This window comes from Humulus lupulus, chromosome 4 (assembly GCF_963169125.1).
Source record: "Humulus lupulus chromosome 4, drHumLupu1.1, whole genome shotgun sequence".
Classification (NCBI taxonomy): Eukaryota; Viridiplantae; Streptophyta; class Magnoliopsida; order Rosales; family Cannabaceae; genus Humulus; species Humulus lupulus.
Genome location: NC_084796.1, coordinates 21,540,700 through 21,564,940, shown reverse-complemented (window position 1 = coordinate 21,564,940; position 24,241 = coordinate 21,540,700). Strand labels below are relative to the sequence as shown.

The 24,241-nt window shown below is 37.7% G+C and overlaps 1 protein-coding gene and 2 non-coding genes across 3 annotated transcripts; all 3 read left to right on the top strand.

The window, feature by feature from the left end:
- Nucleotides 1–8,061: 8,061 nt before the first annotated feature.
- On the top strand, nucleotides 8,062–8,168 carry LOC133833513 (small nucleolar RNA R71). The gene has a single exon (XR_009892890.1). It is a non-coding gene; the product is annotated as a small nucleolar RNA R71 (small nucleolar RNA).
- A 3,531-nt stretch (nucleotides 8,169–11,699) lies between these two features.
- On the top strand, nucleotides 11,700–11,806 carry LOC133833568 (small nucleolar RNA R71). The gene has a single exon (XR_009892942.1). It is a non-coding gene; the product is annotated as a small nucleolar RNA R71 (small nucleolar RNA).
- A 7,014-nt stretch (nucleotides 11,807–18,820) lies between these two features.
- LOC133830160 (probable Ufm1-specific protease) lies at nucleotides 18,821–23,601 on the top strand. The gene is made up of 13 exons (XM_062260085.1): nucleotides 18,821–19,105; nucleotides 19,199–19,552; nucleotides 20,353–20,612; nucleotides 20,734–20,821; nucleotides 20,930–21,105; nucleotides 21,326–21,416; nucleotides 21,675–21,797; nucleotides 21,904–21,951; nucleotides 22,039–22,115; nucleotides 22,277–22,365; nucleotides 22,600–22,711; nucleotides 22,919–23,021; nucleotides 23,194–23,601. Exons 1-13 carry the CDS (start codon nucleotides 18,919–18,921, stop codon nucleotides 23,421–23,423), a joined length of 1,938 nt encoding a protein of 645 aa, XP_062116069.1. The 5' UTR covers nucleotides 18,821–18,918; the 3' UTR covers nucleotides 23,424–23,601.
- The last annotated feature ends 640 nt before the right edge of the window (nucleotides 23,602–24,241 follow it).

Sequence of the window (24,241 nt, the reverse complement as noted above, 5' to 3'; positions counted from 1 at the left end):
GAGAACACAACCAAAAACAACAATTCTCAAATCTATTTCTCTCTACAATTCACAAATCACTATCCATCCATTTACTATGAAACACAATAGAGAAAGCCCACTTACTTGATATGAGATAGATGATCCTGAATAGTAGAGATGCCCAAAATGCCAAAACTTTTCCAATACTTCTCCAAGATTCGAAAATTAGGGGTTAGGGTTTTCAAAAATGGAGATGAAATGTGTTTTAGAGAAAACTGAAGAAAATTTAGGCTGTAGAATGAAAGAAAAATAATGAAAACTTGGTTTAATGGAAGCTTAAGGGTGGTATGATGGCTAGATTGTGATGGCTATGGTGTTTTGGGATGGACTTGGTCGGAGGAGAGGAAGAAGAGAAAAGAGAGGCGGAATGAAATGAGATTGGGGAAAAAAATAAACTGAAAACCCCTTAAAATGCGAATCTGGGCCCATTTGGCGCCGCGGCGCTGTTGATTAGAGCCGCGGCTCTAATTCAGACCTGGGCAAAGGTGAGGCTCGGATTCTTGTAGGGCCGCGGCGCTGTGCAATAGAGCTGCGGCTCTAATTCCCAATTTTTTTCTTGCTGGCTCTCTGACTTTTGTAGAGCTGCGACTCAAATTCCCCCAAAATTTTTCATCGCTTCTGACTTAGATAGCGCCGCGGCCCAAACTCCTTGAGCTGCAGCTCAAATGGACTTTTTCTGGTTCATCCCTTCCTGATCACATTAGAGTCGTGGCTCTAAATTTTAGAGCTGCGGCTCTAATTCAACTGTTATGATATAACCCCATTTTTTTCACGATTTTCACGGTTCTAATTACAGCAACTATTTACAAAAAGTAAATAAAAACAAATTAAAATAACATTAAACTAAAATTGTTCAACTAAAAATTACAAGAAAACTTAAGCTTGAGATGCCTCTCAAGGGCGCTGTCGTTAACGTCATTTAGCCGGACGCTGGATACCTCATCAGTGAGGACGCAAGATAATTACCGACTTGGCTTGATCATAGGGACCCCCCAAGTACGGCTTAAGTCTCTGCCCATTCACTTTAAAAGTTCTGTTCTTCTCGCTGCATACTTCTACTGCTCCATATAGAAATACTTTCACAATTGTATACGGCCCGGACCATCTAGACTTCAGTTTTCCTGGGAAGAGCTTTAATCTTGAATTAAATAATAAAACCTGCTGCCCCGGGTGAAATTCCTGTTGTACAAGATTCTTATCATGCCATGCTTTAGTTCATTCCTTATAGATTTTCGCATTTTCATATGCCTCATTCCGGAATTCCTCTAACTCATTCAACTGCAACATTCTCTTTTCTCCCGCGGCAGTCATGTCCATGTTTAGCTTCTGCATTGCCCTATAGGCTTGGTGCTCTAACTCAACTGGTAAATGACACGCCTTACCGAAAACCAATCTATATGGCGACATACCAATTGGAGTTTTGAAAGCTGTCCTATACGCCCATAATGCATCATCAAGTCTTTTGGACCAATCTTTCCTCGAGCTTTGCACCGTTTTCTCTAAAATACTCTTTACTTCCCTATTTGAGATTTTTGCTTGGCCATTGCTTTGAGGGTGATAAGGCAAAGCAGTTCGATGTCTTACACCGTATCTAGACAACAATGCATCAAATTGCTTATTGCAGAAATGGCTCCCTTCATCACTAACTATAGCTCTAGGAGTTCCAAACCGAGTAAAAATAAATTTTCTGAAGGAAATTGAGAACCGTTTTACCGTCATTAGCTGGTGTTGCTGCTGCTTCAACCCACTTGGATACATAATCGACAGCTAGCAATATATAAAGATTGTTATATGACGACGGAAAAGGTCCCATGAAGTCAATTCCCCAGACATCGAAAAGTTCCACTTCCAAAATTTCGATCAAAGGCATTTCATTCCTCCTTGTGATGTTACCAGTGCGTTGGCAATGGTCACATGCCTTGACAGAATTATGAGCGTCTTTAAAAAGACTAGGCCAAAAGAACCCCGATTGAAGTACCTTGGCTGCTGTCCTATTCCCCCCAAAATTCCCTCCACATTGCAACGTGTGACAGTGAGACAATATGGAATACATTTCCTCTTCAGGCACACAACGACGAATGATCTGATCGGCACAATGCTTGTAGAGAATCGGTTCTTCCCAAAAATAGTGTTTTACTTCAGAATAAAACTTTTTAAGCTGTTGTCTAGACATCTCCGAAGGAACTATGTTGGCCGCCAAGAAATTCACATAATCAGCATACCACGGGACAATCACCTCTCCTCTGATGGCAAATAATTGCTCATCGGGAAAACTATCATTTATTTGTACTTCTTTCTTACCCGGTGTCTCTTCAACCTCCAACCTTGATAAATGGTCTGCTACCGAATTCTCTGTTCCTTTTTTATCTCTGATCTCAATATCAAACTCTTTTAATTACAGTATCCACCGTATCAATCGAGGCTTTGCATCTTTCTTTGTCATGAGGTACTTTATTGCCGAATGATCAGTGTACACTATTACCCTATTTCCAACGAGGTAGGGTCTAAACTTATCGACTGCAAATACTATTGCAAGCAGCTCCTTTTCAGTGGTGGCATAGTTTAATTGAGCTTCATTCATTGTTCTGCTTGCATAATAAATTGTATAAAAGACCCTATCAATTCTCTGACCCAAGACAGCCCCAACTGCATAGTCACTGGCATCGCACATCAATTCAAATGGAAGGTCCTAATTTGGTGCAGCAACTATCGGTGTAGAAATCAACCTCTCCTTTAACATTCTGAAAGCTTTTAAACAATCTTCATTAAAATCGAACTTCACTCCATTCATTAACAAGGATGAAAGAGGCTTAGAGATTTTGGAAAAGTCTTTGATAAATCTTCTGTAAAATCCAGCATGCCCAAGAAAACTTCGTACTCCTTTTACTGACACCGGTGGGGGAAGATTTTCTATTATTGAGATCTTGGCTCGATCCACCTCAATACCTTTACTAGAGATTCTGTGCCCAAGAACTATGCCCTCCTTGACCATAAAATGGCATTTTTCCTAGTTTAACATCAGATTTGCTTTTTCACACCGGTTTAGTACATTCTTCAGATTACCTAAACACAGATCAAATGAAGAACCAAAGACGGAAAAATCATCCATGAAAATCTCAATGCTCCTCTCTACCATATCTAAAAAGATAGCCATCATGCACCGTTGGAATGTTGCTGGTAAATTACATAGTCCGAATGGCATTCTCCTGAAAGCGAACGTGCCATAAGGACATGTAAATGTCGTTTTCTCTTGGTCCTCTGGTGCGATGGCAATTTGATGATACCCCGAGTAACCATCTAAAAAAAATAATACTCATTACTTGCCAACCTATCCAACATCTGATCAACAAAAGGAAGTGGGAAGTGATCTTTTCGTGTCGCCTTATTTAACTTTCGATAGTCAATGCAAATGCGCCACCCGTTCACAGTTCGAGTTGGGATTAACTCGTTATTTTCATTCTCGACTACTGTTATTCCCCCTTCTTTGGCACCACCTGCACTGGGCTCACCTAAGCACTATCAGAAATGGGGTAAATCACCCCGACGTCCAACCATTTCAAGATCTGCTCAAGAACAACCTCCTTCATAGCTTGATTGAGTCTCCTCTGAGCTTCTATAGATGGCTTGCTTTCTTCCTCCACTAAGATTCGATGCATTACTGTTGAAGGACTTATTCCTCTAATATCTGCCAATGTCCATCCAATGGCCAATTTATGTGTAATGCCCCGAATTCTCCGATGTGTTTAACGACGTGAACAGTAGGCCGGGAGGGCCATACTTGCTTAAATATGCTATTAATTGTTTAAATGCATGTATATGTTGATTATATTATGATATGATGTGAAATGCATGCATGTGCGTCCATATTTCTTATTACAGGGGTGTGATGGTAATTTGGCCCGTTGAGGGTAAATTGATTGTTTGAACGCATGTTGGTGATATATCTTGAGACCACATTATGATGTGGGTTTGTTCAAGCCATTTGGCATGAGACGATCAAGGAATGTTTAATGTCGGTTTGGTCATAACGGGCTTAAGCTCGGGGCTCGGGGTGAGTCTCGAGGTACTTTAAATGATTAGAGTGTTACCGGGCATTAAAGGGTAACGGGATGTGACATATTGGTATTTGAGAATATTGAGATTAGCGGGAATTGGGAAGCGTTAATTATGATTAACGGTGTAGGTGGAAAGTACCAAAATTGCCCTTGAGTTGACTTTAGAGACTTTTAAAGACCTAGGGGTATTATGGTCATTTGTGATTTGGATATATATGATGTATAGATGGCTGTGAAACAGAACCCAAAACATAGTTCTCATCTTCTTCTTCCCGTACCTTCACCTTCCACCATTTTCCTTGTGAGTTTTGAGATCTTGTTGAGGATTTGAGCTTGGGAGCTAGGTCTTGACACTTTGGGAGAGTGTTCCACAGTGGAAGAGCACCATAACCTGAACTTGAGGTAAGATTTTAGCCATTAGTTTCCATGTATGCTCTGTTTTCGTTTTAGGATTTCAGCTTTAGAATTTGGTGTGGAAAGTTGGAATCAAGGGGAGTTCTTGTGGGGTTTTACTTGGGTTATGATGGGGGAGAGTTATGGGTGATATTTGGAGGTTTAAATGGGTGTTTGAAAGAGGTTTGGGTGGTGTTTAAACTGGGTTTGAAGGGTTGGTTCTAAGAGAAATCGTAGAGGAAGAAAAATAGGGGTTTTGGCTGAACTGGGTGTTGCGCCGCGGCATGGCCAGGGAGAGCCGCGGCCCTTGGTGAAATCTGAGTTTGGGCGCCTCTGTTTAAGGGGCGGGCCGCGGCATGGCCAAGGAGGGCCGCGGCCCTTAAGGCATTTTTGGCCAGAATTAGTTTTTTAGCATGGGGATTCAAGCCTAAGGCCTCGGGATTGAACCTACTACCCGGTTGAGTAGTGTTTGAGGTCCCGGAGGTTAGGTTTTGGTTGGGAAACTTTTGTTATTCATTTTATTGATGGAATCCCATGATTTGGTTATGACCAGGTAATCGCTAAAGGACCAGAAGGTCGATCGTTCTCAGGGTCACTCTTTTATTTGTTCTTGCTCGAACCAGAGGTAAGAAAACTGCACCCCAAGTGTGACATCCATGGATATTTGTGAGGCATGTTGGTTATGTAATATGGACATGGATTGAACATGTAATGCTTAGCATATGTTGTTCACGTGAGCATAGCACTGACTAATTAGTCAGGTTTGGCAAAGGGGCTAGCATCAGCTGTGAAGCTGTGACTGATTAGTCAAGTTCGGCAGTGGTACTGGGCCCCTGGTCACGTTGCACTGACTTGTCAGTGGCAAAGGTGTTAGTGTCAGCTGTGAAGCTGTGACTTATTAGTCAAGTTTGGCGGTGATACTGGACACTGGTCACTTAGCACTGACTTATTAGTCAAGGATGGACTTAACGTGGTTCACGCAAGCCAACGGAGGTTAGATCTAATCGACCATTAGCATTGAATGGCTCAAAGAGCATTAATGCCTGACCGACCCTGAGGGTCGATGAACAAACAGAGCTTGGAGGTTGGTGGCTTACTTAGCAGCCGCTCTCCCGCTAAAATCATGTGATGTTCATTTGCTTGTTGAAAGCTTTATGTTCAGTATGATTATAATGATAATCATTTGATAACGTTTATGAGAAGTATTATGTTTTCTTGCTGGGCTTTGGCTCATGGGTGCTATGTGGTGCAGGTAAAGGGAAAGAAAAGCTCACCTAGCCTTGAGTGGAGAGCTGATGTGGTGTTGTGTACATATGCGGCCGCTTGACCACCACGGCCAAGGAGTTCTCAGAGGAACTAGGGGGTTTACCCTATTTTTGCCGCTTAGGTCGGCGGGATTGTAAATTTAAAACAGTAGTGACCATTTTGTACTGAGAACCACTTGTAAATGTTTTGTTTAGCTCTGCAAAGCAGTTTGTAATAAAATCTCCATTTCCTTTTTATTGGTTTTATACCTTAACCTGTTAACTACACTTAGAGCACGTTTTTTACCAAAGGACTCAGGTAACGAGTCAAATTTCCGGTCCACCGTTCACCGTAACTGTTCTGGGGTAGCCAGGGCGTTACATTATGATCCCGTAAAACCCTCCACAATTTCTCCAATTCAGTTTTTGAGAGGTCAGCTGAAACAATTACTGGCAAGGTCTCATTTTCCCCTAAGTACGCATAACACAAATGCTCAGGAAGAGCCTTTAATTCCAATTTCGGTGGCTGCTGAATGGATGTTAATGGTCGATCGGTGGCTTCTACCAACTCTTCAAATTTCTTCAAATACGGGTGGTAAGAGTTAATCCACTTTACATATTCTTTCATCTCGTCATCTTCTTCATCTTCCTCCCCACTAGTCAAAACTGCCTCTAAAGCATCACTACTGACCCTTCTTTCCAAAACTGCTTTATCTATCACATCCACACTGTAGCAACTGTCACTGGCCATCGGATACGTCATTGCCTTGAAGACACTAAATACCACCTCGTCCCCCTCAACTCTGAGTTTCAACTCTCCCTTTTGCACATCTATGAGAGCTTGTCCTGTTGCTAGGAATGGTCGCCCAAGAATAATTGGGACATTTGCATCCTCCTCCATGTCCAGCACAATAAAATCTGCAGGGAAAATGAATTTGTCGACCTTCACTAGCACATCTTCAATAATCCCCCTCGGATGAGCTAGTGATCGATCTGCCAACTGTAGTGTAACAGTTGTTGGCTTTGCCTCACCCAAACCAAGTCTTTTGAATACTGATAGAGGCATGAGATTTATGCTGGCTCCCAAATCACATAATGCATGTTTACATTCAAAGTTACCAATTGTGCATGGGATTGTAAAACTTCCAGGATCTCTCAACTTTTGTGGAAGCTTCCTTTGCAAAATAGCACTGCATTCTTCGGTCAATGCCACAGTTTCGTAATCCTCCATCTTTCTCTTCTTTGATAAAATATCTTTCATAAATTTAACGTAACTGGGCATCTGTTCTAATGCTCCTGCAAAGGGTATGTTGATATGCAGCCTCTTGAATACCTCTAAGAACTTTGCAAACTGCTTGTCAAGACGGTTCTTTTGGAGTCTCTGTGGATATGGAATTCTTCTGTGATGATTTATAGACACCGGAGGTACCACTTCTCTTGCTGGCAGATTCTCTTTAATCTTCTCTTCGCAAGTCTTCTTGTCCTCAACATTGGGTGCCTGTTGATCTTGCTTCTGCTCGACTCTCTTTTCCACACTTGTTCCCTCATATACTGTTCCACTCCTCAAAGTAATCGCCTAGCACTGTTTGTTAGGATTCCCCTTTGGATTCACCTCAGTAGTGCTTGGCAAGTTCCCTTGAGCTCGGTTTGCCATAAGCGTGGCTAACTGTCCGATCTGAGTTTCCAAGCTCCGAATTAATGATCTCGTTTCTGTCATGAATTGAGTTAACACATTAGCCTGACTGTCTTTCTTTGCTTGCATCTGTTGCTGTGCAGATCTTACTGGTTGCTGCTGATAAAACCCAGGAGGAGGTCGAGGATACTGTGGTTGATTCCGTTGAAATTGTTGCTGACTGCCCTTCCCATTTGTCCACGAAAAATTTGGGTGATTCCGCCACCCTGGATTGTAACTCATGGAATATGGGTTGTTGGAGGGCCTTGGGAAGTTCCCTATTGCTTGCACTTGCTCCATAGGAATATTGTTAAAATCCCTATTTGTACATTGTTCAAATAAATGAGGCCCCCCACATAACTCACATATAATCTGCATCTGCATCTGCATCACGGGAGCCTGAGCATGAATGTTGTTATGTTGTAACTGTTTAGTTAATGTTGCCACTTGAGCGGACAACATTGAAATGACATCTAATTCATGCACTCCAGCCACCTTCTTAGTGGTTTCTCTTTCTGATGGCCATTGATAGTTATTCATGGCCATTTCTTCCAACAGATCATAAGCTTCATTAGCGCTCTTACTCATGAACGCTCCTCCAGACGCTGCATCTATGATTGTGCGAGTAGTACCACACAAACCATTGTAAAAAATATGGACTAACATCCATTTTTCGATTCCATGATGGGGACATTTTCTCAACAGCTCCTTAAACCTCTCCCACGCATCATACAACGATTCACCATCTTTTTGGTGAAAATTGTTGATTTCACCTCTATACCTTGCAGACAACGATGGTGGGAAAAATTTTGCTAAAAATTTCTGAGTTAGGTCCTCCCATGTTGTGATAGAATTCGCTTCCAGAGAAATAAACCAACTCTTTGCTCGGTCCCTCAATGAAAACGGGAATAGTCTCAACCTCACTGCATCGTTTGTCACTCCGTTCATCTTGAATGTGGCGCAGAGCTCCAAGAAATTAGCCAGATGTAAGTTTGGGTCTTCTGTTGGCAATCCCCCAAACTGAACTGATGATTGTACCATTTGCAAAATAGCAGGCTTAATTTCAAAATTATTAGCCTCAACCATTGGAGGTCTAATGCATGACTGTGCCCCCGTTACAGTAGGTAGCACATAGTCCCTCAAACTTCTTTGCATTGGTTGCTGAACTGGTGCAACTCCTATTCCTCCAACATTACCCGCTGCTATCCCAGCATTAATATTCTCAGCGTTGTCATGGGCAATGTTGTCAACCCCTCCGTTACCTCTGTTTTGAGCCATTCTTTCTACCCTTTTCTGTTTCCGATTTCTTCTACAGGTTTTCTCAATTTCCGGATCAACAGGCACCCTTGACTCAGACCCCTGTCGTCGCATAAACTATATGAATACCTGAAATCACAGATTGCAAAAGAAAACTAGAATGAGAACGGTATAAAAGAAAAGAAACCAAATTAGAACAAGAATTAATTTCTTGATATTAGTAAAAACAGTCCCCGGCAACGGCGCCAAAAACTTGTTGTGTGAAATCGATACGCAAGTGCACGTAATCGTAACAAGTAATAATAAGTAAGTAAGATCGTTCCCACGAGGACTGTATACTAAGTACCAAAACTTAGTTCCTATTTCTATTTGGCTTACGATAAATAAGTCTCAAGAATTAACTAAAATTTCAAAACAAAATTCTAAAATTAACTGAAAATAAATAACGTTAAGAAAATTCAATGGATTAAAATCTAGGGCAATCAATTTCATCAACCATCCTCTTTAATTCTCATTAACACAAATCTTACTATTCAATTTCTCTCTTGTGATAGCAGGTCAACAATAATTACTTATATTCGTACTAGGATATATAAGTCTCAATCTTATGAAAATTTTCTACATCTCTGTGATAAATAAACATAAGATAGCCATTAAGATTAACAACCCTAAAACTACACAAACCACATAGGTAATCTCGTCCTAATATGAAATCTATGTTTATTCAATTATAGCATATTCAATTCTCATTTCTCAGATTTCGAATTAAAATCATATATTTCATGTTAATGGTGATCAAACATTCACAAGCATTAGGTTCGAATTGAATAAATCACAAGATAAAATTGAAATCATAAAACTTGCATTAATTTAAAATAAAGGTTCAGGAGAATCCATTAACACCCTAGAAAACTAGTTTAGTTCATTAACAAATCCATAATAACCATAGACGAAATAAAAAGCATCCAAAATACAAAAATTCAAAGTAGAAAAGAAGAAAACTGTGATGAATTCTTCGATTCCGCTTGCAATCATCTACAATGTGCCTTTAGCCGTCTCCTAGGTTAATCCCCCTTCAAAATGTCATTAAGAAAGCTTTTATAATCCCTAATTAATTATGTGCAAAAAGACAAAATTGCCCTTGAAAAATGCCCTAACTTCGGGTTCCGTACGGACTGGCGCTGCGGCGCTGTTGATTAGAGCCGCGGCTCTAGTGCAATTCGCGATCTGAGCTTCCTCTCTGACTCCTTGTAGTGTCGCGGCTCCACTTGATAGAGCCCCGGCTCAAATGCTGACAACTTATTTGCCTTCTCTGTAACTCTTAGGGCCGCGAGTCTACACCATAAAGCTGCGGCTCTAATTCCATTTTTTCGCCAAATCTTCAATTTAACCTCCGGTTTCACCTAGCTTCCATTCCTTAGCCCGTTTAACACCGTTTCTTCAAGAATTAAGCGCTTTTCCTCCAATTTCAAACTATTTCCTTCATAACCACACTTAATCCTGAAAACACAATAAACACCGGCATAATATCGCACAAAACCAAATAAAAGATTAAAATTGCCTCTTAAAACACGCCATAAAAACATACCAAAACTAGTCCTAACATTCACCACAGATTGGGTATCAAGAATAAGAAAATCCACGGGGTAATAGAATTTTTCAATTTGAACCAATACATCCTCAACAATACCCCTAGGCTTTTTGGTGGAACAATCAGCAAGCTGTAGCACAACAGATGTTGGCTTCATTTCTCCAAGACCGAGTTGCGAGTATACAGAGTAAGGCATGATATTTACACTCGCGCCAAGATCAAGTAAGGCTTGGCTGACTTCATGGGTCCCAATTTGTCAAGAAATGGTGGGACAACCGATATCTTTGTATTTCGGCGGTGCCTTTTGTTCAATCACCGCACTCACTTGCTTAGTCAAGAAAGCAGCCTTCTTGACGTGATGCTTCCTTTTTGCAGTGCATAGATCCTTGATGATTTTGGCATAAGCGGCCACTTGTTTTATGATGTGAAGCAATGGAAGAATAATTTTCACTTGTGTCAAGTGCTCAAGGAGTTCAGCTCGGTTATCAAGAAGTTTCCCAACAGGTTTCAAAGCCTGGGGAAATGGTACTTTTGGAGAGGCATTGAGTGGTGGATTTTTTGGAGTAACTTTTGGAATACTGGGAGTGTTGGATTTTATGGGTGGGTCTTGCAAAGTTTTAACGCTTCTTGTCGTGAAGGCATTCACTTCCTTGACATTTTGATCATTAGAATTTGAAGATTGGGCCATGTGTTAGCCTTGCACATTGAATTTCAGTTGGGAAGAAAGTTTGCATTTTTCCAGAATGGCCAAGGATTCAGTCAATTTTGAGAATTGACATTTCATTTCCTTGATTTCTTCCATCATTTGGCGATTAAGTTTGGATTGTTCCTCGATGAATGCATGAAGAGTATTCTCGAGAGAATTTCATTGTGGATGAGCATTGTATTGAGGTGCAGAATATGCCTTTGATGGTTGAACTTGTTGCTCATTTCTCCATTGCCCTCCAGACGATTGAGCTTGGCTAGAATCTCTCCAACTGAAATTTGGATGGTTTCTCCAACCAGGGTTGTACGTATGGGAGAACGGCTTGTTATATGCCCCTAAGGCATTGCATTGCTCCTCATAAACCCCCCTCATTTCATTCAAAGCTAAGCAGTCATTTACTAAGTGCTCTGTCCCTCCACAAACAAATCATGGTTCTTGTGGTTCCGCTTGAGCGATCATGTGCGAATTTTGGCCATTTTTCGTCATTAAGACCTCAAACTGCTTTTTCAAAGCTTCGAGTTGGGTCTTAACACTATCATCTTCTCGAAGTTGATAGATCCCAGATGGTTTGTGTCAGTTGGTGCTGTCAGAAGCACTTGGACCAGTCCAGGTGTGAGACTTTTTCGCGATTTCTTTGAGATATTCAAGAGCATCGTCTGACTCTTTTTCGAGGAATTCACCATTGCATAGCATTTCTACAAACTAGCGCTCACGACTCGTGAGGCCTTCATAGAAGTAACTGACCAAATGTCAGTTCTCATAGCCATGGTGCGGGCATTGATTTAATAGATCTTTGAATATTTCCCAGACTTGATAGAACGTTTCATTGTCCTTTTGGGAGAATTTGGAAATCTGTCGTTTTAGCTGTTGGTCTTATGGCTAGGGAAGTGTTTCAAAAAGAAGGATTTAGTCATCTCTCCCATGTTCCAATAGACCTAGATCTCAAAAAGTATAACCAGCTTTTGGCTTTGTCCTTCAAGGAGAAAGGTTCAGTCGCACAACATCGGCATTTTTGGCTCGGTTATAGAATGTGGCTACTACCTCCTCGAATTCTCTGATATGCACGTATGGGCTTTCATTTTCCATTCCATGAAATGTGGGCAAGAGTTGAATCATGCCAGGTTTAAAGTCTAATGCGGGCATATTAGGAGGGAAGATAATGCATGAAGGCGTGGAAGTGCGAGTAGGATGGAGGTAGTCATTGAGAGTTCTTGGTTGGATTTCATTATTGCCAGCCATTGCGAATGGATTATTATCAGCGAAAGTTTGTGGAGAAGCAGGATTGGTGGAAGGAGTTACAGAAGGAGTGGTGGATGAATTGGAATAAGTGTCACTAAAAGTTTCGTGATGATTTATCCACTCTCAGAAATCAGAATTAATTTATTTTATGTCTTTATTTTATTTATTTTTTTATTTTGTTAAACTTGTGCCCAGGTAGATTTGGAGATTTTCGGGTGATCTCCAACGCCTTACTAGAACTCCCCGAGGTTACTGAGTAAGTATGGTGGATCACAAGCAAAGTGAAATTTCTTATTTTGACAAAACAAGCTTGGTTTTCTTATAGTAATAAGTTCAACAATGTAATAGTGCAAAGGTAGATGCTCGAAATGCTCCCAGGCCGATTAGGAAGGTTGCCAAGGTATCGCTTTAGACCCACACTTGCCTAGACAGAACTCCCCGAGGTTCCCAGGTAAGTGTGGAGGGTAACACTATCACAAACCTTATTTAACAACCAATCTTTCTAGACAGAACAATATCGGTTTCTACCATTTGTAATATTACACAATTATTCATAATACTAAACGTTTTATGATTGAAATTTTATGAATAATTTTATGTTGTTTTTTTTGTTTTGGAAAACCTAAATTCTAAGGAAAACTAAGGCAAAGAAAATAAAAGCCTAAACTAAGCAACAAAATAAACAACACAAAAATAAAATAAAGAAAAGAGAATTAAAGTGAAGATAGAATAGCAAGCTTAATCCTTTTTTTTCAAATATGTATTAAACTAAAAAAAAATAGAATTGAAATTAAGAAAGAAAAATTGAGTAAGAATTAGCTAAAAAGAAAAAAAGATAATTATATAAATATATATCGTTTTTTTAAACCAAAAGAGAGGAAAATGTAAAAAAGAAATAAAAATAAATATATATTTTTTTGGGTTTTTTTTATTTACTTTTATTTTATAGATATGTATATATATATATATTTTGTTACCGACAAAGAAAAGAATAAAAAAGAAAGAAAAAATATATATATGAATAAAAAAGAATTTGTTTATGAAGATTTATTTTTTTTAGTTTTATTTTTGTTATAATAATAATCTAATTAACTAAAAATTAGTAAATAAAAAAAACTAGACTAACAATATTTATTCCAACAAAACCACAAATAAAGTTACTAATATTTTTGTAAAAGTTTCACTAAACCTTTGAAAACTACCTCCCCGGCAACGACGCCAAAATTTGTTTCACGCCCAAATCGTGACAACCACTAAGCGGTTGAATTATAATCGGGCGGTCGATCCACAAGGAGGTAACCTAAACTTAAAAGATTAGTAGAAAATAACACAAAAATTAGTAACAATAAATAAATAAAAAGATGGAAATGAAAAGAGATTTGAGATTTTGATGTTGTCTTTTTGATGAAATGATAAAATGAGATAGGTGAAATAAAGGTAAGATGTAATCAAGAGTTTGAGAAATGGAAAGGGTTCAAGAATCATCCATATGCTTGCTTAATTACTTGGTTACTTGATTTACAAAAATACACAAGTAAATAGTTCACATCCCAACATTTACTTAGAAAATCAAACATTAAAGTCCATATTTTTTCTAACAAAAGTCTATTTGAGTTATAAAGTTCTTTACTTTAAAAGCACAATGTTAATCTTATAAAAAATCTAAAAATGACAAAATACCCAAGGGCAATAATGCAATAAAAGATTAGACATAAAATTATGTATCAATATTACTTTTACTAATTAGAAGCACATAGAAAGAGCATGACTAATCCTATATACTATTAGCATAAGTAAATAAAGATAACAAAATAGAGATGGAGATGAAAGAACATAAATAACTCAAATATTTTACATTAAGAACATAGTAAATCAAAGTAGCAAAAGAACATCACTAGCATATGGAATCATCCCTAACCTTCCTAGGAAGATTAGGCCATTATGCTCATGATTCTCACAAAATTCTAAGAAGAAAATATGAGAAGAAAGTGAGTAGAAATTTTGCTATAGTTTCTTTACTCTAAAAATTACATACCAATTGTGAAGAAAAAGTCCCTATTTATAGAAAGAGAAAATGACTAAAAAGAAATTAAACAACAAAATGGGGTTTACAAAATAAATCTGAAATATTAATAATAAAATATGATTTTGAAAAATCAAATCTTATTATTAATATTACCTTAGCTATTTTGGTGTGTGGTCAATATGCCATTTTTCTAAAGCACCAAAAAAGATGAACTTTAAAGCTCAAAATGCCAATTTTGCAAGACCCAATACCCACAAAATATGGGTTGAAGGTGGCTGGTGGCAGAAGTGGGTTTTGACCCATTTCCAACCAATGAAAATGGCCACGTGGGTGGCTGGGTTGAAGGAAAATGGCTGGTTGGGCCGCTGGGCTTGCTGAAGGGAGACTTGGCTTTGGGCGAACTGGGCCTTGGAGGTGCTTCGGGCAGTTGGAGGCTTGATGCTGCAATGAGCTAATTGGCGTGGAAATGCTTGGACGCTGAAGGGGATTCGAGGATGGCCTGGACAGGTGGCGCAAGGAGGAGCAAGGAGTCTAGACACGTGGCGCGAAGGGAGCATGACACCTGGCAGCTGGGGGAAGAGGAAGGAAGAGTTGGGCCTGGGCTTGGGCTTGGAGCTTCGGTTTGGGCCAAATTCTTTCAAAAATGTCATTTCCTTCATTTTCTTTTTTAGTTTTAACTATTTCTTTATTCTTTTTTTTTATTAATGTCCAAATGCAATTTATTTCTTGAAAATTAAACACAAATTAAATTTAAAATTAATATTTTCAATTATAAAATATATTACAATAAATTCATGAAAATATTAATTAAAACTTAATTTATTTTACACTTTAAAACCAATAAATTTGCATTTTTGAGCACTAATCACTAGGTGTATGCTAGGGCTCGGGAAAAGGATCGTGCTCAAGGGTCATTTCTCGTAATCAAAGTGTTCGAAGTTAAAGTTAAGAAAACAGCACCCAGTTGTGAGTTATGATGGGACTAAGGGTTCCCTATACCTGTATGCATTATTGTATGATGGTATTAGCCATGTGAATATAAAACAAACGGCCTAAGATTGCTGGAGTTAATGTTGGCACACAGGGCGCGACTCAGCCCACTAGTAGCTGAGGACAGCTTAATATTCACTAAGCTTGGTTTAAGCAGACCGGAGTCAGTGGGGTCAACAGAGGGTACAGCCTAAGGGCGTCGACCCTGATTATTATATGACTTAGCTGTTAATGTTGATTTGATGAGTTTGAGTATACCGAATGTCTGACTATGTGAATGCTATGTATGATTGAGGGTTATGTTTTATAGGTTATTTGGTTATTGTCATTCATCATGCTGTGATAATATGGCTTTCTTGCTGGGCCTTGGCTCACAGGTGCTACGTGGTACAGGTGAAGGCAAGGGTAAGCTCAATCATCCCTAATTTGGAGAGCTCTAGAGGCGGAAAAGACATAGTCAGCTGCTCGGCTGCCACAGTCGAGGGATGGACAGGAACAGGAGAACTTTAAATGTTTGTTTTGCCCTTAGAGCGCCCAGTGGTTGTATATATCCAAAATTTTTGTAAACTTTCCTTTAAACTCAATTACTTTTGGGATCCCATGTATAAAACGTTTATTTAAATGAAATGTATATTTTGTGACCAAAACCTTTTAACCCTAGTTCATTGATAGTTAGTGACATGTTTTCAACTAAAAAACTTGATTAACAAGTCTTGTACCTTTATAAATGCACAGTGTAATGGTTTTGGCGACCCAGAGCGTTACAGATTATGTCTCCCAACATTCCAAATTGCTTGATGTACGTAGCTGACATTCCAAATTATGGTCAGGTCGTGGTCCATGCATCATTTTTGTTTTTATCTTTCTGCTCATAGCTTCTTCAGTAAGCCTTATCGAGACTCGAATAACTTATCTCCTTAAGGAATTCAGGGTTTTGTCACTTAAATGGATAACTCGAGGAGCTAATCAAGCTTCATTTTGACTGGGTCGTGAGTAACGTTAGTTGTTTACTTGGGGATTTAAAGTTGTGTGATGGTCCACTCATTGAAGCTTAAATCATTTATTCGGAGTGTGACATGTGTCTTGATACGGTCATGTGCCCTCGAGAATGCCTTATTTGTGAGGTTTTGGAAAAAAAAAACTCGAGTAACAGTATCAAACTAGTTTGTCTAAAATAGTGTTACTTTAGTTCCTAGCCCCTTGGGGTTGTTGTTGAGTCTAGTTTTGTGTTGTGTTTTATGTAGTTTTTATTAATCTTTTTAGTTGTTTAGTGCAATATTATGCTTTGTTTTTTGCTTGTTTTTAGGTTTTAGCTTATAAATAAAGGAAAAGAACAATTAGAGCAAATTGATAGAAAAATGATGAAAAATTGGCTTTTTGGTGTTGATTCCGTGAAAAGATGAATCCTCAAGAAATTTTATGGCTTCGGTGAAATTTCGAGACCAAAAGCACAAAAATTGAAGAAGTTGTTGAGGGTCGCGGCGCTACGATGTTGAGCTGCGACCAGGTCCAAGGCAGGAAGCCTGTTTTTCATAGTTTGACACGGGCCATGGCGCAGGAATAGAGGGCCGCAACGCTAAAGGCTTTGTCTGCCCAAAAAATTTACACAGGCTGCGGCACTGAAGAAGTTGGGCTGCGGCGCGCCTAATGTCCACGTGAAGCCTAAATTGACACGGGCTGCGGCGCTTGAAATGTTGGGCCGCAGCCCGCATTGCTTCTGAAGAAAAAATTAGGTTTTAAACCTAATTTTGAGAGGAGAGAAAGAGAGAGAAGACAAGGGACAAAAATCAGAAGTGGAGAACACCTCAGAGAGCATCTCAATTCGTTCTAAAGAGTTTTTTTTTTTTTTTTTTCTATTTCCTTTCATTCTTATGTTTAGCTCAAGTGCTTTTGATGTTTTTAGAATGATTATGAACTAATTTCATTATTAAGGTTCTAATTGACTCTCTTGAAACTCTATTATGATTTAATGCATCTGTCAATTTCTTATTCATCTAAAATTTAATCAATTTGTGTTTATTGTATGTGTGATTGATTGCACACATTTTACATACGATTTATGAATTTGAATCAAAATCGGAAAAGTGAGATTTGAATATGCTAACATTGAGTAGACGCAGATTCAATTTAGAACGAGGGTATCAAATTGGTCTATGTGATTTAGGGCTATACTTATTGCTTCCTATTGTTTGAATTAGGGTTGAGCATTGGTCGGTTTGAGCGGGTTTTTTCTATTCTAAAATCCAGATTTCGATTTTCGGTTCGGATTGGGGCGATTCAAAAACCGATTGACCTATTTATAACACACAAAAAATCGACCAATTTAGACCGCGGTTCGGTCGGTTAAAACTGCCAAAACTGAACTTGATTTTTTTTTTTTTAAGGAAATTTAAGTTAAAAAAATGTAGATTATTAGAATCCTAGCTTTTTTTTTTAATATGAAATTGATTCATTTAATTTGTTAACTTAAAGATTTTAACTTTATGATTTAAAAACCTATACACATGGTTACATTGTTATATCCACAAATTTGGAACCGAAGCATATTCGGTCGGTTTCGGTTTGTACGGTCGGTTTGCGACCAACTTATAAACCGACCGATTTAATGTCTGTTTTCGCCAAGGCAGTTTCAGCGGTTTTTAGTTCCGTCTGTTTCAGTTTTTTCGGTGTTTAGGCAGTCGGTTTGAGCGGTTTATTTGGTATTTTGGATTTTTTGCACAACCCTAGTTTGAATTGACCATAGAAATATAGGGAATTCACATTAGGTCGAGTTTTCTATTTCTTAATCCGAATAGTTAATACTTTTGTATTCCTATCATTTTAGTGAGAAGAATTTAAGGGGTAATTGTATTAAAGAATAATAGCATAGATAGTAGAGAAGATTAGAATTCCTGATTGTTCTCGTTCGTGAATTTCATTCTTGTGTTCTTGTTGTTAATTTATTTGTGCACTTTATATTTATTTATGCTTTCTTGATTTTAAATTTTACAAATCCAATTTTCATTAGCCAAATAAAAATCAAGAATTAATTAATTAGTAATTAATAAATCCGTCTTCGTGGGACTATACTTGATCTTACCAAGACTTTGTGCACTTGCATAACTTTAATTTTGGAAACATTTGTACAAAGAAGGTCCAAATCATTTGTAAAAAAAAGGACCTAAATCAAAATCTAATAAGTACACTTAAAACTCATTAAACTAAATAAACTCATAAAAAAGGACAACAACCATAGTAAAAAATATTGTTTGTGATAGATAATTGATGAACCCAATGAGTCAAAAATATTGTTTGCCATGGATAATTGATGAACACAACGATGATGTAGCAACCTCTAACGAGGGCAAAGCTGTGACGGGCAGAGCAAGGCAACACTGGAGACAGTTGAGTGTCATAGGTATTGGGGGTGGTTGGGCATCGTTGGGGTTGAGGGAGCTAGGGGTCAATTTTTTTTATTTTATTTTTTAAATTAGGTAATGGGTGTAGTGATATGGGAATTACAATATCATATAAATTGTTAACTTGTTACCATGTTTTGTTTAAATTTTCAAATTCACATATATCTCAAAACTTAGTATAAAAACGGTATATTTATAAAAAAATTCAAATTCACTAGTAGCAATAGCAGTTTGATATTTTTTTTCTTTTTCTTAGGAAATTAAATTGTAACTAAATAAAAAAAGAGCTCAATTTATTGATTTCTTCGACGGTAGTCAGAGCTCTAATGGAGAACCAAGAAGACCACAGAAGCGTTCGAGTTTTATGCCCTAAGCTCCTTCTCTACAAGAACCAACCTGGCCTTCAATGGCTGATCGGATCCCCATTCTTCCCTCCCCTCACAGTATTCTCCACCGTCAAATGCATCCACTTTGATCATCATTCATCTTCCCCGGATTACAATCAAGAATCAGGTATCACCATCTCCTTCAGTTCCTCAATACATATTTGGTTGTGGAATCTCCATTTTTCCAATTGAGTGTAAATTTAGTAATATTTTTGAGCAGATGATCTTCGAACCTTGCTACTGAAAGGATTTGACATCGTTGGAGCTTTGATTGCTAAAAATTCCGATATCGAAACGAATGCCGCCGAGGCTATTGATTCTGCTCGCAGGCTCAGAAAGCTTCTTAATGGCGTGGGAGTGGACAAGAAAGAAGTTCTGGGAGTAGTGGCAGATTCAGACACTGGGGAAATTCACTTTTTCGCTTCAAATTCGGCGAATTCCGCGGGTCTCGAACGCGTTGACTCTGTGGTCTATGAGGATTGTCCTGAGAAGTATCTTTGGGAGAGAGGTTGCTTGCTAAGCTGTGAACTTCCTATTAAGTTGCCACTCTATTATCCTGTACACAACTCTTCTGGTAAGCTTCTTTGAAGTTTTTTCTATTAGAGTAGTTCATGATAGTTTTGAGAATTTTATTGAACTTGGTGCTTATTTGGACTTCAAATTTCATAGCTTACTGCTATATGGGCGATTGGGATGAACAGAGGTATCACATGTTGGATTTTTACTGTGTCAATTATTTGTCATTGTTGCTAATCGAAATTTTGGGGCCTGCTACTCTTATCTCACCTTTCCCAATTGCAAATTTACCAAGCTCAAGTTGCATAGTATGTTTGTTTATGATATAACATATATATATTTTATATTGTTATTGTCTTCATGCAAATGTAACGACTGTATAACGGCCTGAGATCATCTTTTTGAGTTTGAACTATCCTATTCCTAGAAGAAGAAGAAGAAATATACAACTAGTTAGAGGTTCTAAGAGACTCTTATTGCTTAAAGTTTTATTGTGAATGCGATAGGAAATTCCAGGGAATGTATGTTTAGCTTCGAGTGGTTTAGGACTTGTAGGGACAAGAGAAAGTCCTTAGCAGCTCGATATAAGGATTTGACCCTGGATGGATCATACGAATGCAAAAGGATTTGTGTAGCTAACTTCTTCTCGTTATGAGTCAGGGTTTAAGATTGCCATTGAGTGTTGCTTTTCAAATTAGGTCTCAGATTGCTTTGTAACATCTTTGATTTATGCTGTTCTTAACATTCATCTATTTTTAATGTCATAGTTGCATTTGATGGTGTATCTTGTGAAGAGGCACTTCTTAGAAATAAAGGGTCATGCAATGCATTAAATATGAACAATATTATATGTTCCAGATGCGGAGAAGGTATTTCAGCGTGCAACTAAAGGTGTTATAGCCAAGTTAAAGGACCCAAAGATTGCATACATTGTAGAAACAACAACGCAAACTTCTGGTGAAATACCTCAACCAGTTATTCTGCGCGGTGGACAGTTGGACGATAGTAAAGATATATCACATTTCAAAGAAGGTGCTCAAGATTCTGATGCGAAGTTGGTAACATGTTCACACTTCTGTTTGAACAATAAATCTGGCTCTTCAGTGTATTCTGCTGAGGTAAGAATGTTGGAATATCCTTCGGACTGTATATTGCTTTTATTTCTTTTAATATGTTTTCTGATATAATAGTTGAAATTAATTTGGTCTTCACCTTTCATTTATAGATTTATCTGCTTAGAATGCAGATAAAATCCAAGTAAGCATTCTCATTAACAGTTCAGAGAAAACTCCAAAAGTAGCTGCACCTACTGCACAATATGTTCCAGGTATCTATTAGACAATGTCACAATTTCTTTGATTACTACCGAAATTAAATCTTTACTGTGGATTAACTGCTGTTAACTCAATTTAATGGAAGTTAGTGTGTGTTTCAGCTATTGAAGAAACCAAACTGTTGGTTGTGGATTTTAAGCTTCAAGTGCTCAGTTATGCAACCAAGGATCTTCCCCTTATGTTTGCAGTTTCAGAGTTAATTGTCCCAGGGTTAATTGATCAGTTTAATTCAATGAAAAATACTATTTTGCCCAAACTCTTAGATAAGCATCCTCAGGTAGGCAAGTCTTTTCTCAACCTCAAATTCAAGTATTTGATAGATATTCTAACTGTAGGAAGCACACACATTTTTCTAATACTACCAATTGCTTTTTGTCTTCCATGTTTCACTGCATGTTATGTATTTAATATTATGTGGGCAACAAAGTAAGGTGGAAGTAGTTTTAAAATATATGGAGCATTATTTTTTACCGAGTACCAGGTTTTGTTGTTTTCAGCTGCACTCTTATCACTTTAATCCTCCGGGGGTTCTTCATCCAATAAATGTTATCTATGAACTTAATTATGGGGAGACAGAAATGAAGCAAGGTAAGCAGTGGTACTTCTTAAGGGTTTTGAAGTTCAGCTCTATACAGTATACACTGATATAAATGTTTCTGCTTTTATCTTTCCATATTGCTAAACCAAACAGATACTGATAGTCAAACAAAATTTGTGTGTGGAGGGTTTTTTTTCCCTTTATTATTGAGAAAATTCCAGATTGGAATCCTGTGCTCATTGGTTGGCATTGCATCAATCAAAATATTGTGCTGATAGGAATCTTTGTAAATTTTTTTTTCACTACAGTTGAAGTTAGGAAAGCCCTACACTTGAGGTTGGGTTTACCACTTGATCGTCCCCTCCTAAGAGCTGCTAATGCTCTGAACTTTTTTACATCTCATGGTGTAAAGAGTGACTCAATAAAGAAAGGTAACCATTTTCTTAAAGTAGGCAAACATTCATCACAAGGCTTTGAAAAATCCTTTATTTTTTCAATTGAAAAAAAATTATTTACAATTACTTGTGGTGGTATTAGGTTCTACATTGCTGAAGGATGTCCATATTGGAATTCCAAGTAGTGGTGGTAGGTGACAATTTTTACTTTTTGTACTCTGTTTTGACCCTGTTGTCATAAAAGATATTTTCATTGCATCGTGTTGTCCTTGTGTAGTTTCAGGAGGCACTTTATCTCTCGTTCAAGGTTCTTATGAATATTACCATTACATGCATGATGGTTTTAATGATTCGGTAATGGAAGTCTCCTCCTTAAATTTTACAGTATTTAAGAAATCTGCCTTAGGATTTTTAGCATGTTAAAACACAAATTGTTGTCAACAAAATGCTCTTAGTATTTTACGTATTTGCACCTGCAATTATAATTGCTAAGTCATGTACTTTTCACTTGCTAGGGTTGGGGTTGCGCTTATCGTTCTTTACAAACCATCATTTCATGGTTCCGCCTCCAACACTATACATCTACAGAAGTTCCCTCACATAGGTTTATTTCACTATCCCTTATTAATTACAATTTTCTGACTCGTACATTTAGCTATTTGTAAATTTTGTTTATACATTTATTTGTAGGGTATAGCAGGTTTAAACCATTATTTTGATAATAAATTTATAGGTTCAAAAGTTTAAGAATCAATGGGACCATGTGTTCAGTATTTATTTTTGAGGAAACAAACAAAACCCAGTTGTTGTTTGATCTTAGAAAACATTTCATCTCCAGGGAAATACAGCAATCACTTGTTGATATTGGTGACAAAGATCCTAATTTTGTTGGGTCACGTGAATGGATAGGTGCCATTGAGCTGAGTTTTGTTTTGGACAAACTGTTGGGGGTAAGTATGCTATTTAATTTTCAAGTTTTTTTTCCTTCCCTTATTTCTGTCATATATCATTGCAGATTACTATATTGATGCTTGCATATAAACAAGACTATGTTTGCTGAATTTCCTGATTAACTGTATTAATCATGTATTTAGCGTGTGTTTTCTCCATTTTCCAAGAATTATTTTGCTAAACGCATTCAATAAAATGCACAACAGGTCAGTTGCAAAATCATAAATGTAAGATCTGGAGCTGAACTACCTGAGAAATGTCGGGAGCTGGCCTTGCATTTTGAGAATCAAGGAACCCCAATCATGATTGGTGAGCGATAAGTTGCAGAGTTGCATTTTTCTTTTTTCCCTCCTCTTGACGAGTTATTAGTTAGCTTTTCTTTACTATGATGGGCCGCAGAATTGAGAAAATTAAGAAATAAAAGAGAACACAACGCAAAACACACATTCTTTTTCTCTTACTAGTTTATGTGTCTACGCAGGTGGTGGAGTACTTGCATATACCCTTCTAGGAGTTGATTACAATGAAGTTAGCGGAGATTGTGCGTTTCTCATACTCGATCCCCACTATACGGGCAACGACGAGCGCAAGAAAATCACAAGCGGCGGATGGTGTGGGTGGAAAAAGGCTGTTGATAGCAAGGGGAAGAATTTCTTCTTACATGATAAGTTTTATAATCTTCTGCTGCCACAGAGGCCTAACATGGTTTGACTTTTGATTAGTGTATTAAACCAGTTCACAATAGAGAAACCTACTCCTAATTTGTTCAAATGTAAAAGAGACTTCATTCATTTATTAATTTTTGCAGCAACTTACATCAGGATAAAACGGAATAAAAAATAAAATAAAAAGTTTTTACTTTCCTCTCAAACATGGAGGTGAAGGTTTTCTTTATTTTTTCTTTATTATTTTTATATGGTTATTAGATATCTTTTAAATACAGGAAGTTGCATATTTTGATTTTTAATCCTGATTTTATATCAATTTTGAATTAATAATGTTTCCTCAACTCAAAAAACCCAATATCACCATACATGGTTTGAGCATTGACATGGGGCACCTTTGGCATTAGTGAACATATATCACATGTCAAAATTGTTACTGCTACAGTCCCGTATCTTGAGCTGACTGTTACTCCTTATTCTTACAATTAACAAAGCCAATAATTTTTTTCATAGATTCCATTTATTTGTTTTGTGCATAAATATTTTCTTTTCCTACCCTGTAGTCAAAATAGAAGATATCCGGTGTACGGTGTAAATATTTTTTTATAAACTGATATTAAACAGTTGTGACAATTATGTAGTTTTTAATTTTTAGTTGTCAATGAAGGGCTAAACAAAGATTTTGAAAAGTTTGACTATTGAACCAAAACACAAATTTAGATGTGAGAAACTAATCACTGATAACTCAAAAATTTCTGACTAAATTTTCCTCCCTAGTATTGGTAAAGAAAGAGAGATATTATATGATACCTGACCTTTGTACTTCTGGTGAAATTAAATATGTATAAATATAAGGTTAATAGT

Excerpts from the sequence above, each read along its gene's own strand:
- LOC133830160 (XM_062260085.1), top strand. The coding sequence starts at position 18,919 with ATGGAGAACCAAGAAGACCACAGAAGCGTTCGAGTTTTATGCCCTAAG. Across the intron at positions 21,106-21,325 it reads TCTTAGATAAGCATCCTCAG|CTGCACTCTTATCACTTTAA; the intron begins GTAGGCAAGTCT and ends TGTTGTTTTCAG. Across the intron at positions 23,022-23,193 it reads AGGAACCCCAATCATGATTG|GTGGTGGAGTACTTGCATAT; the intron begins GTGAGCGATAAG and ends GTGTCTACGCAG.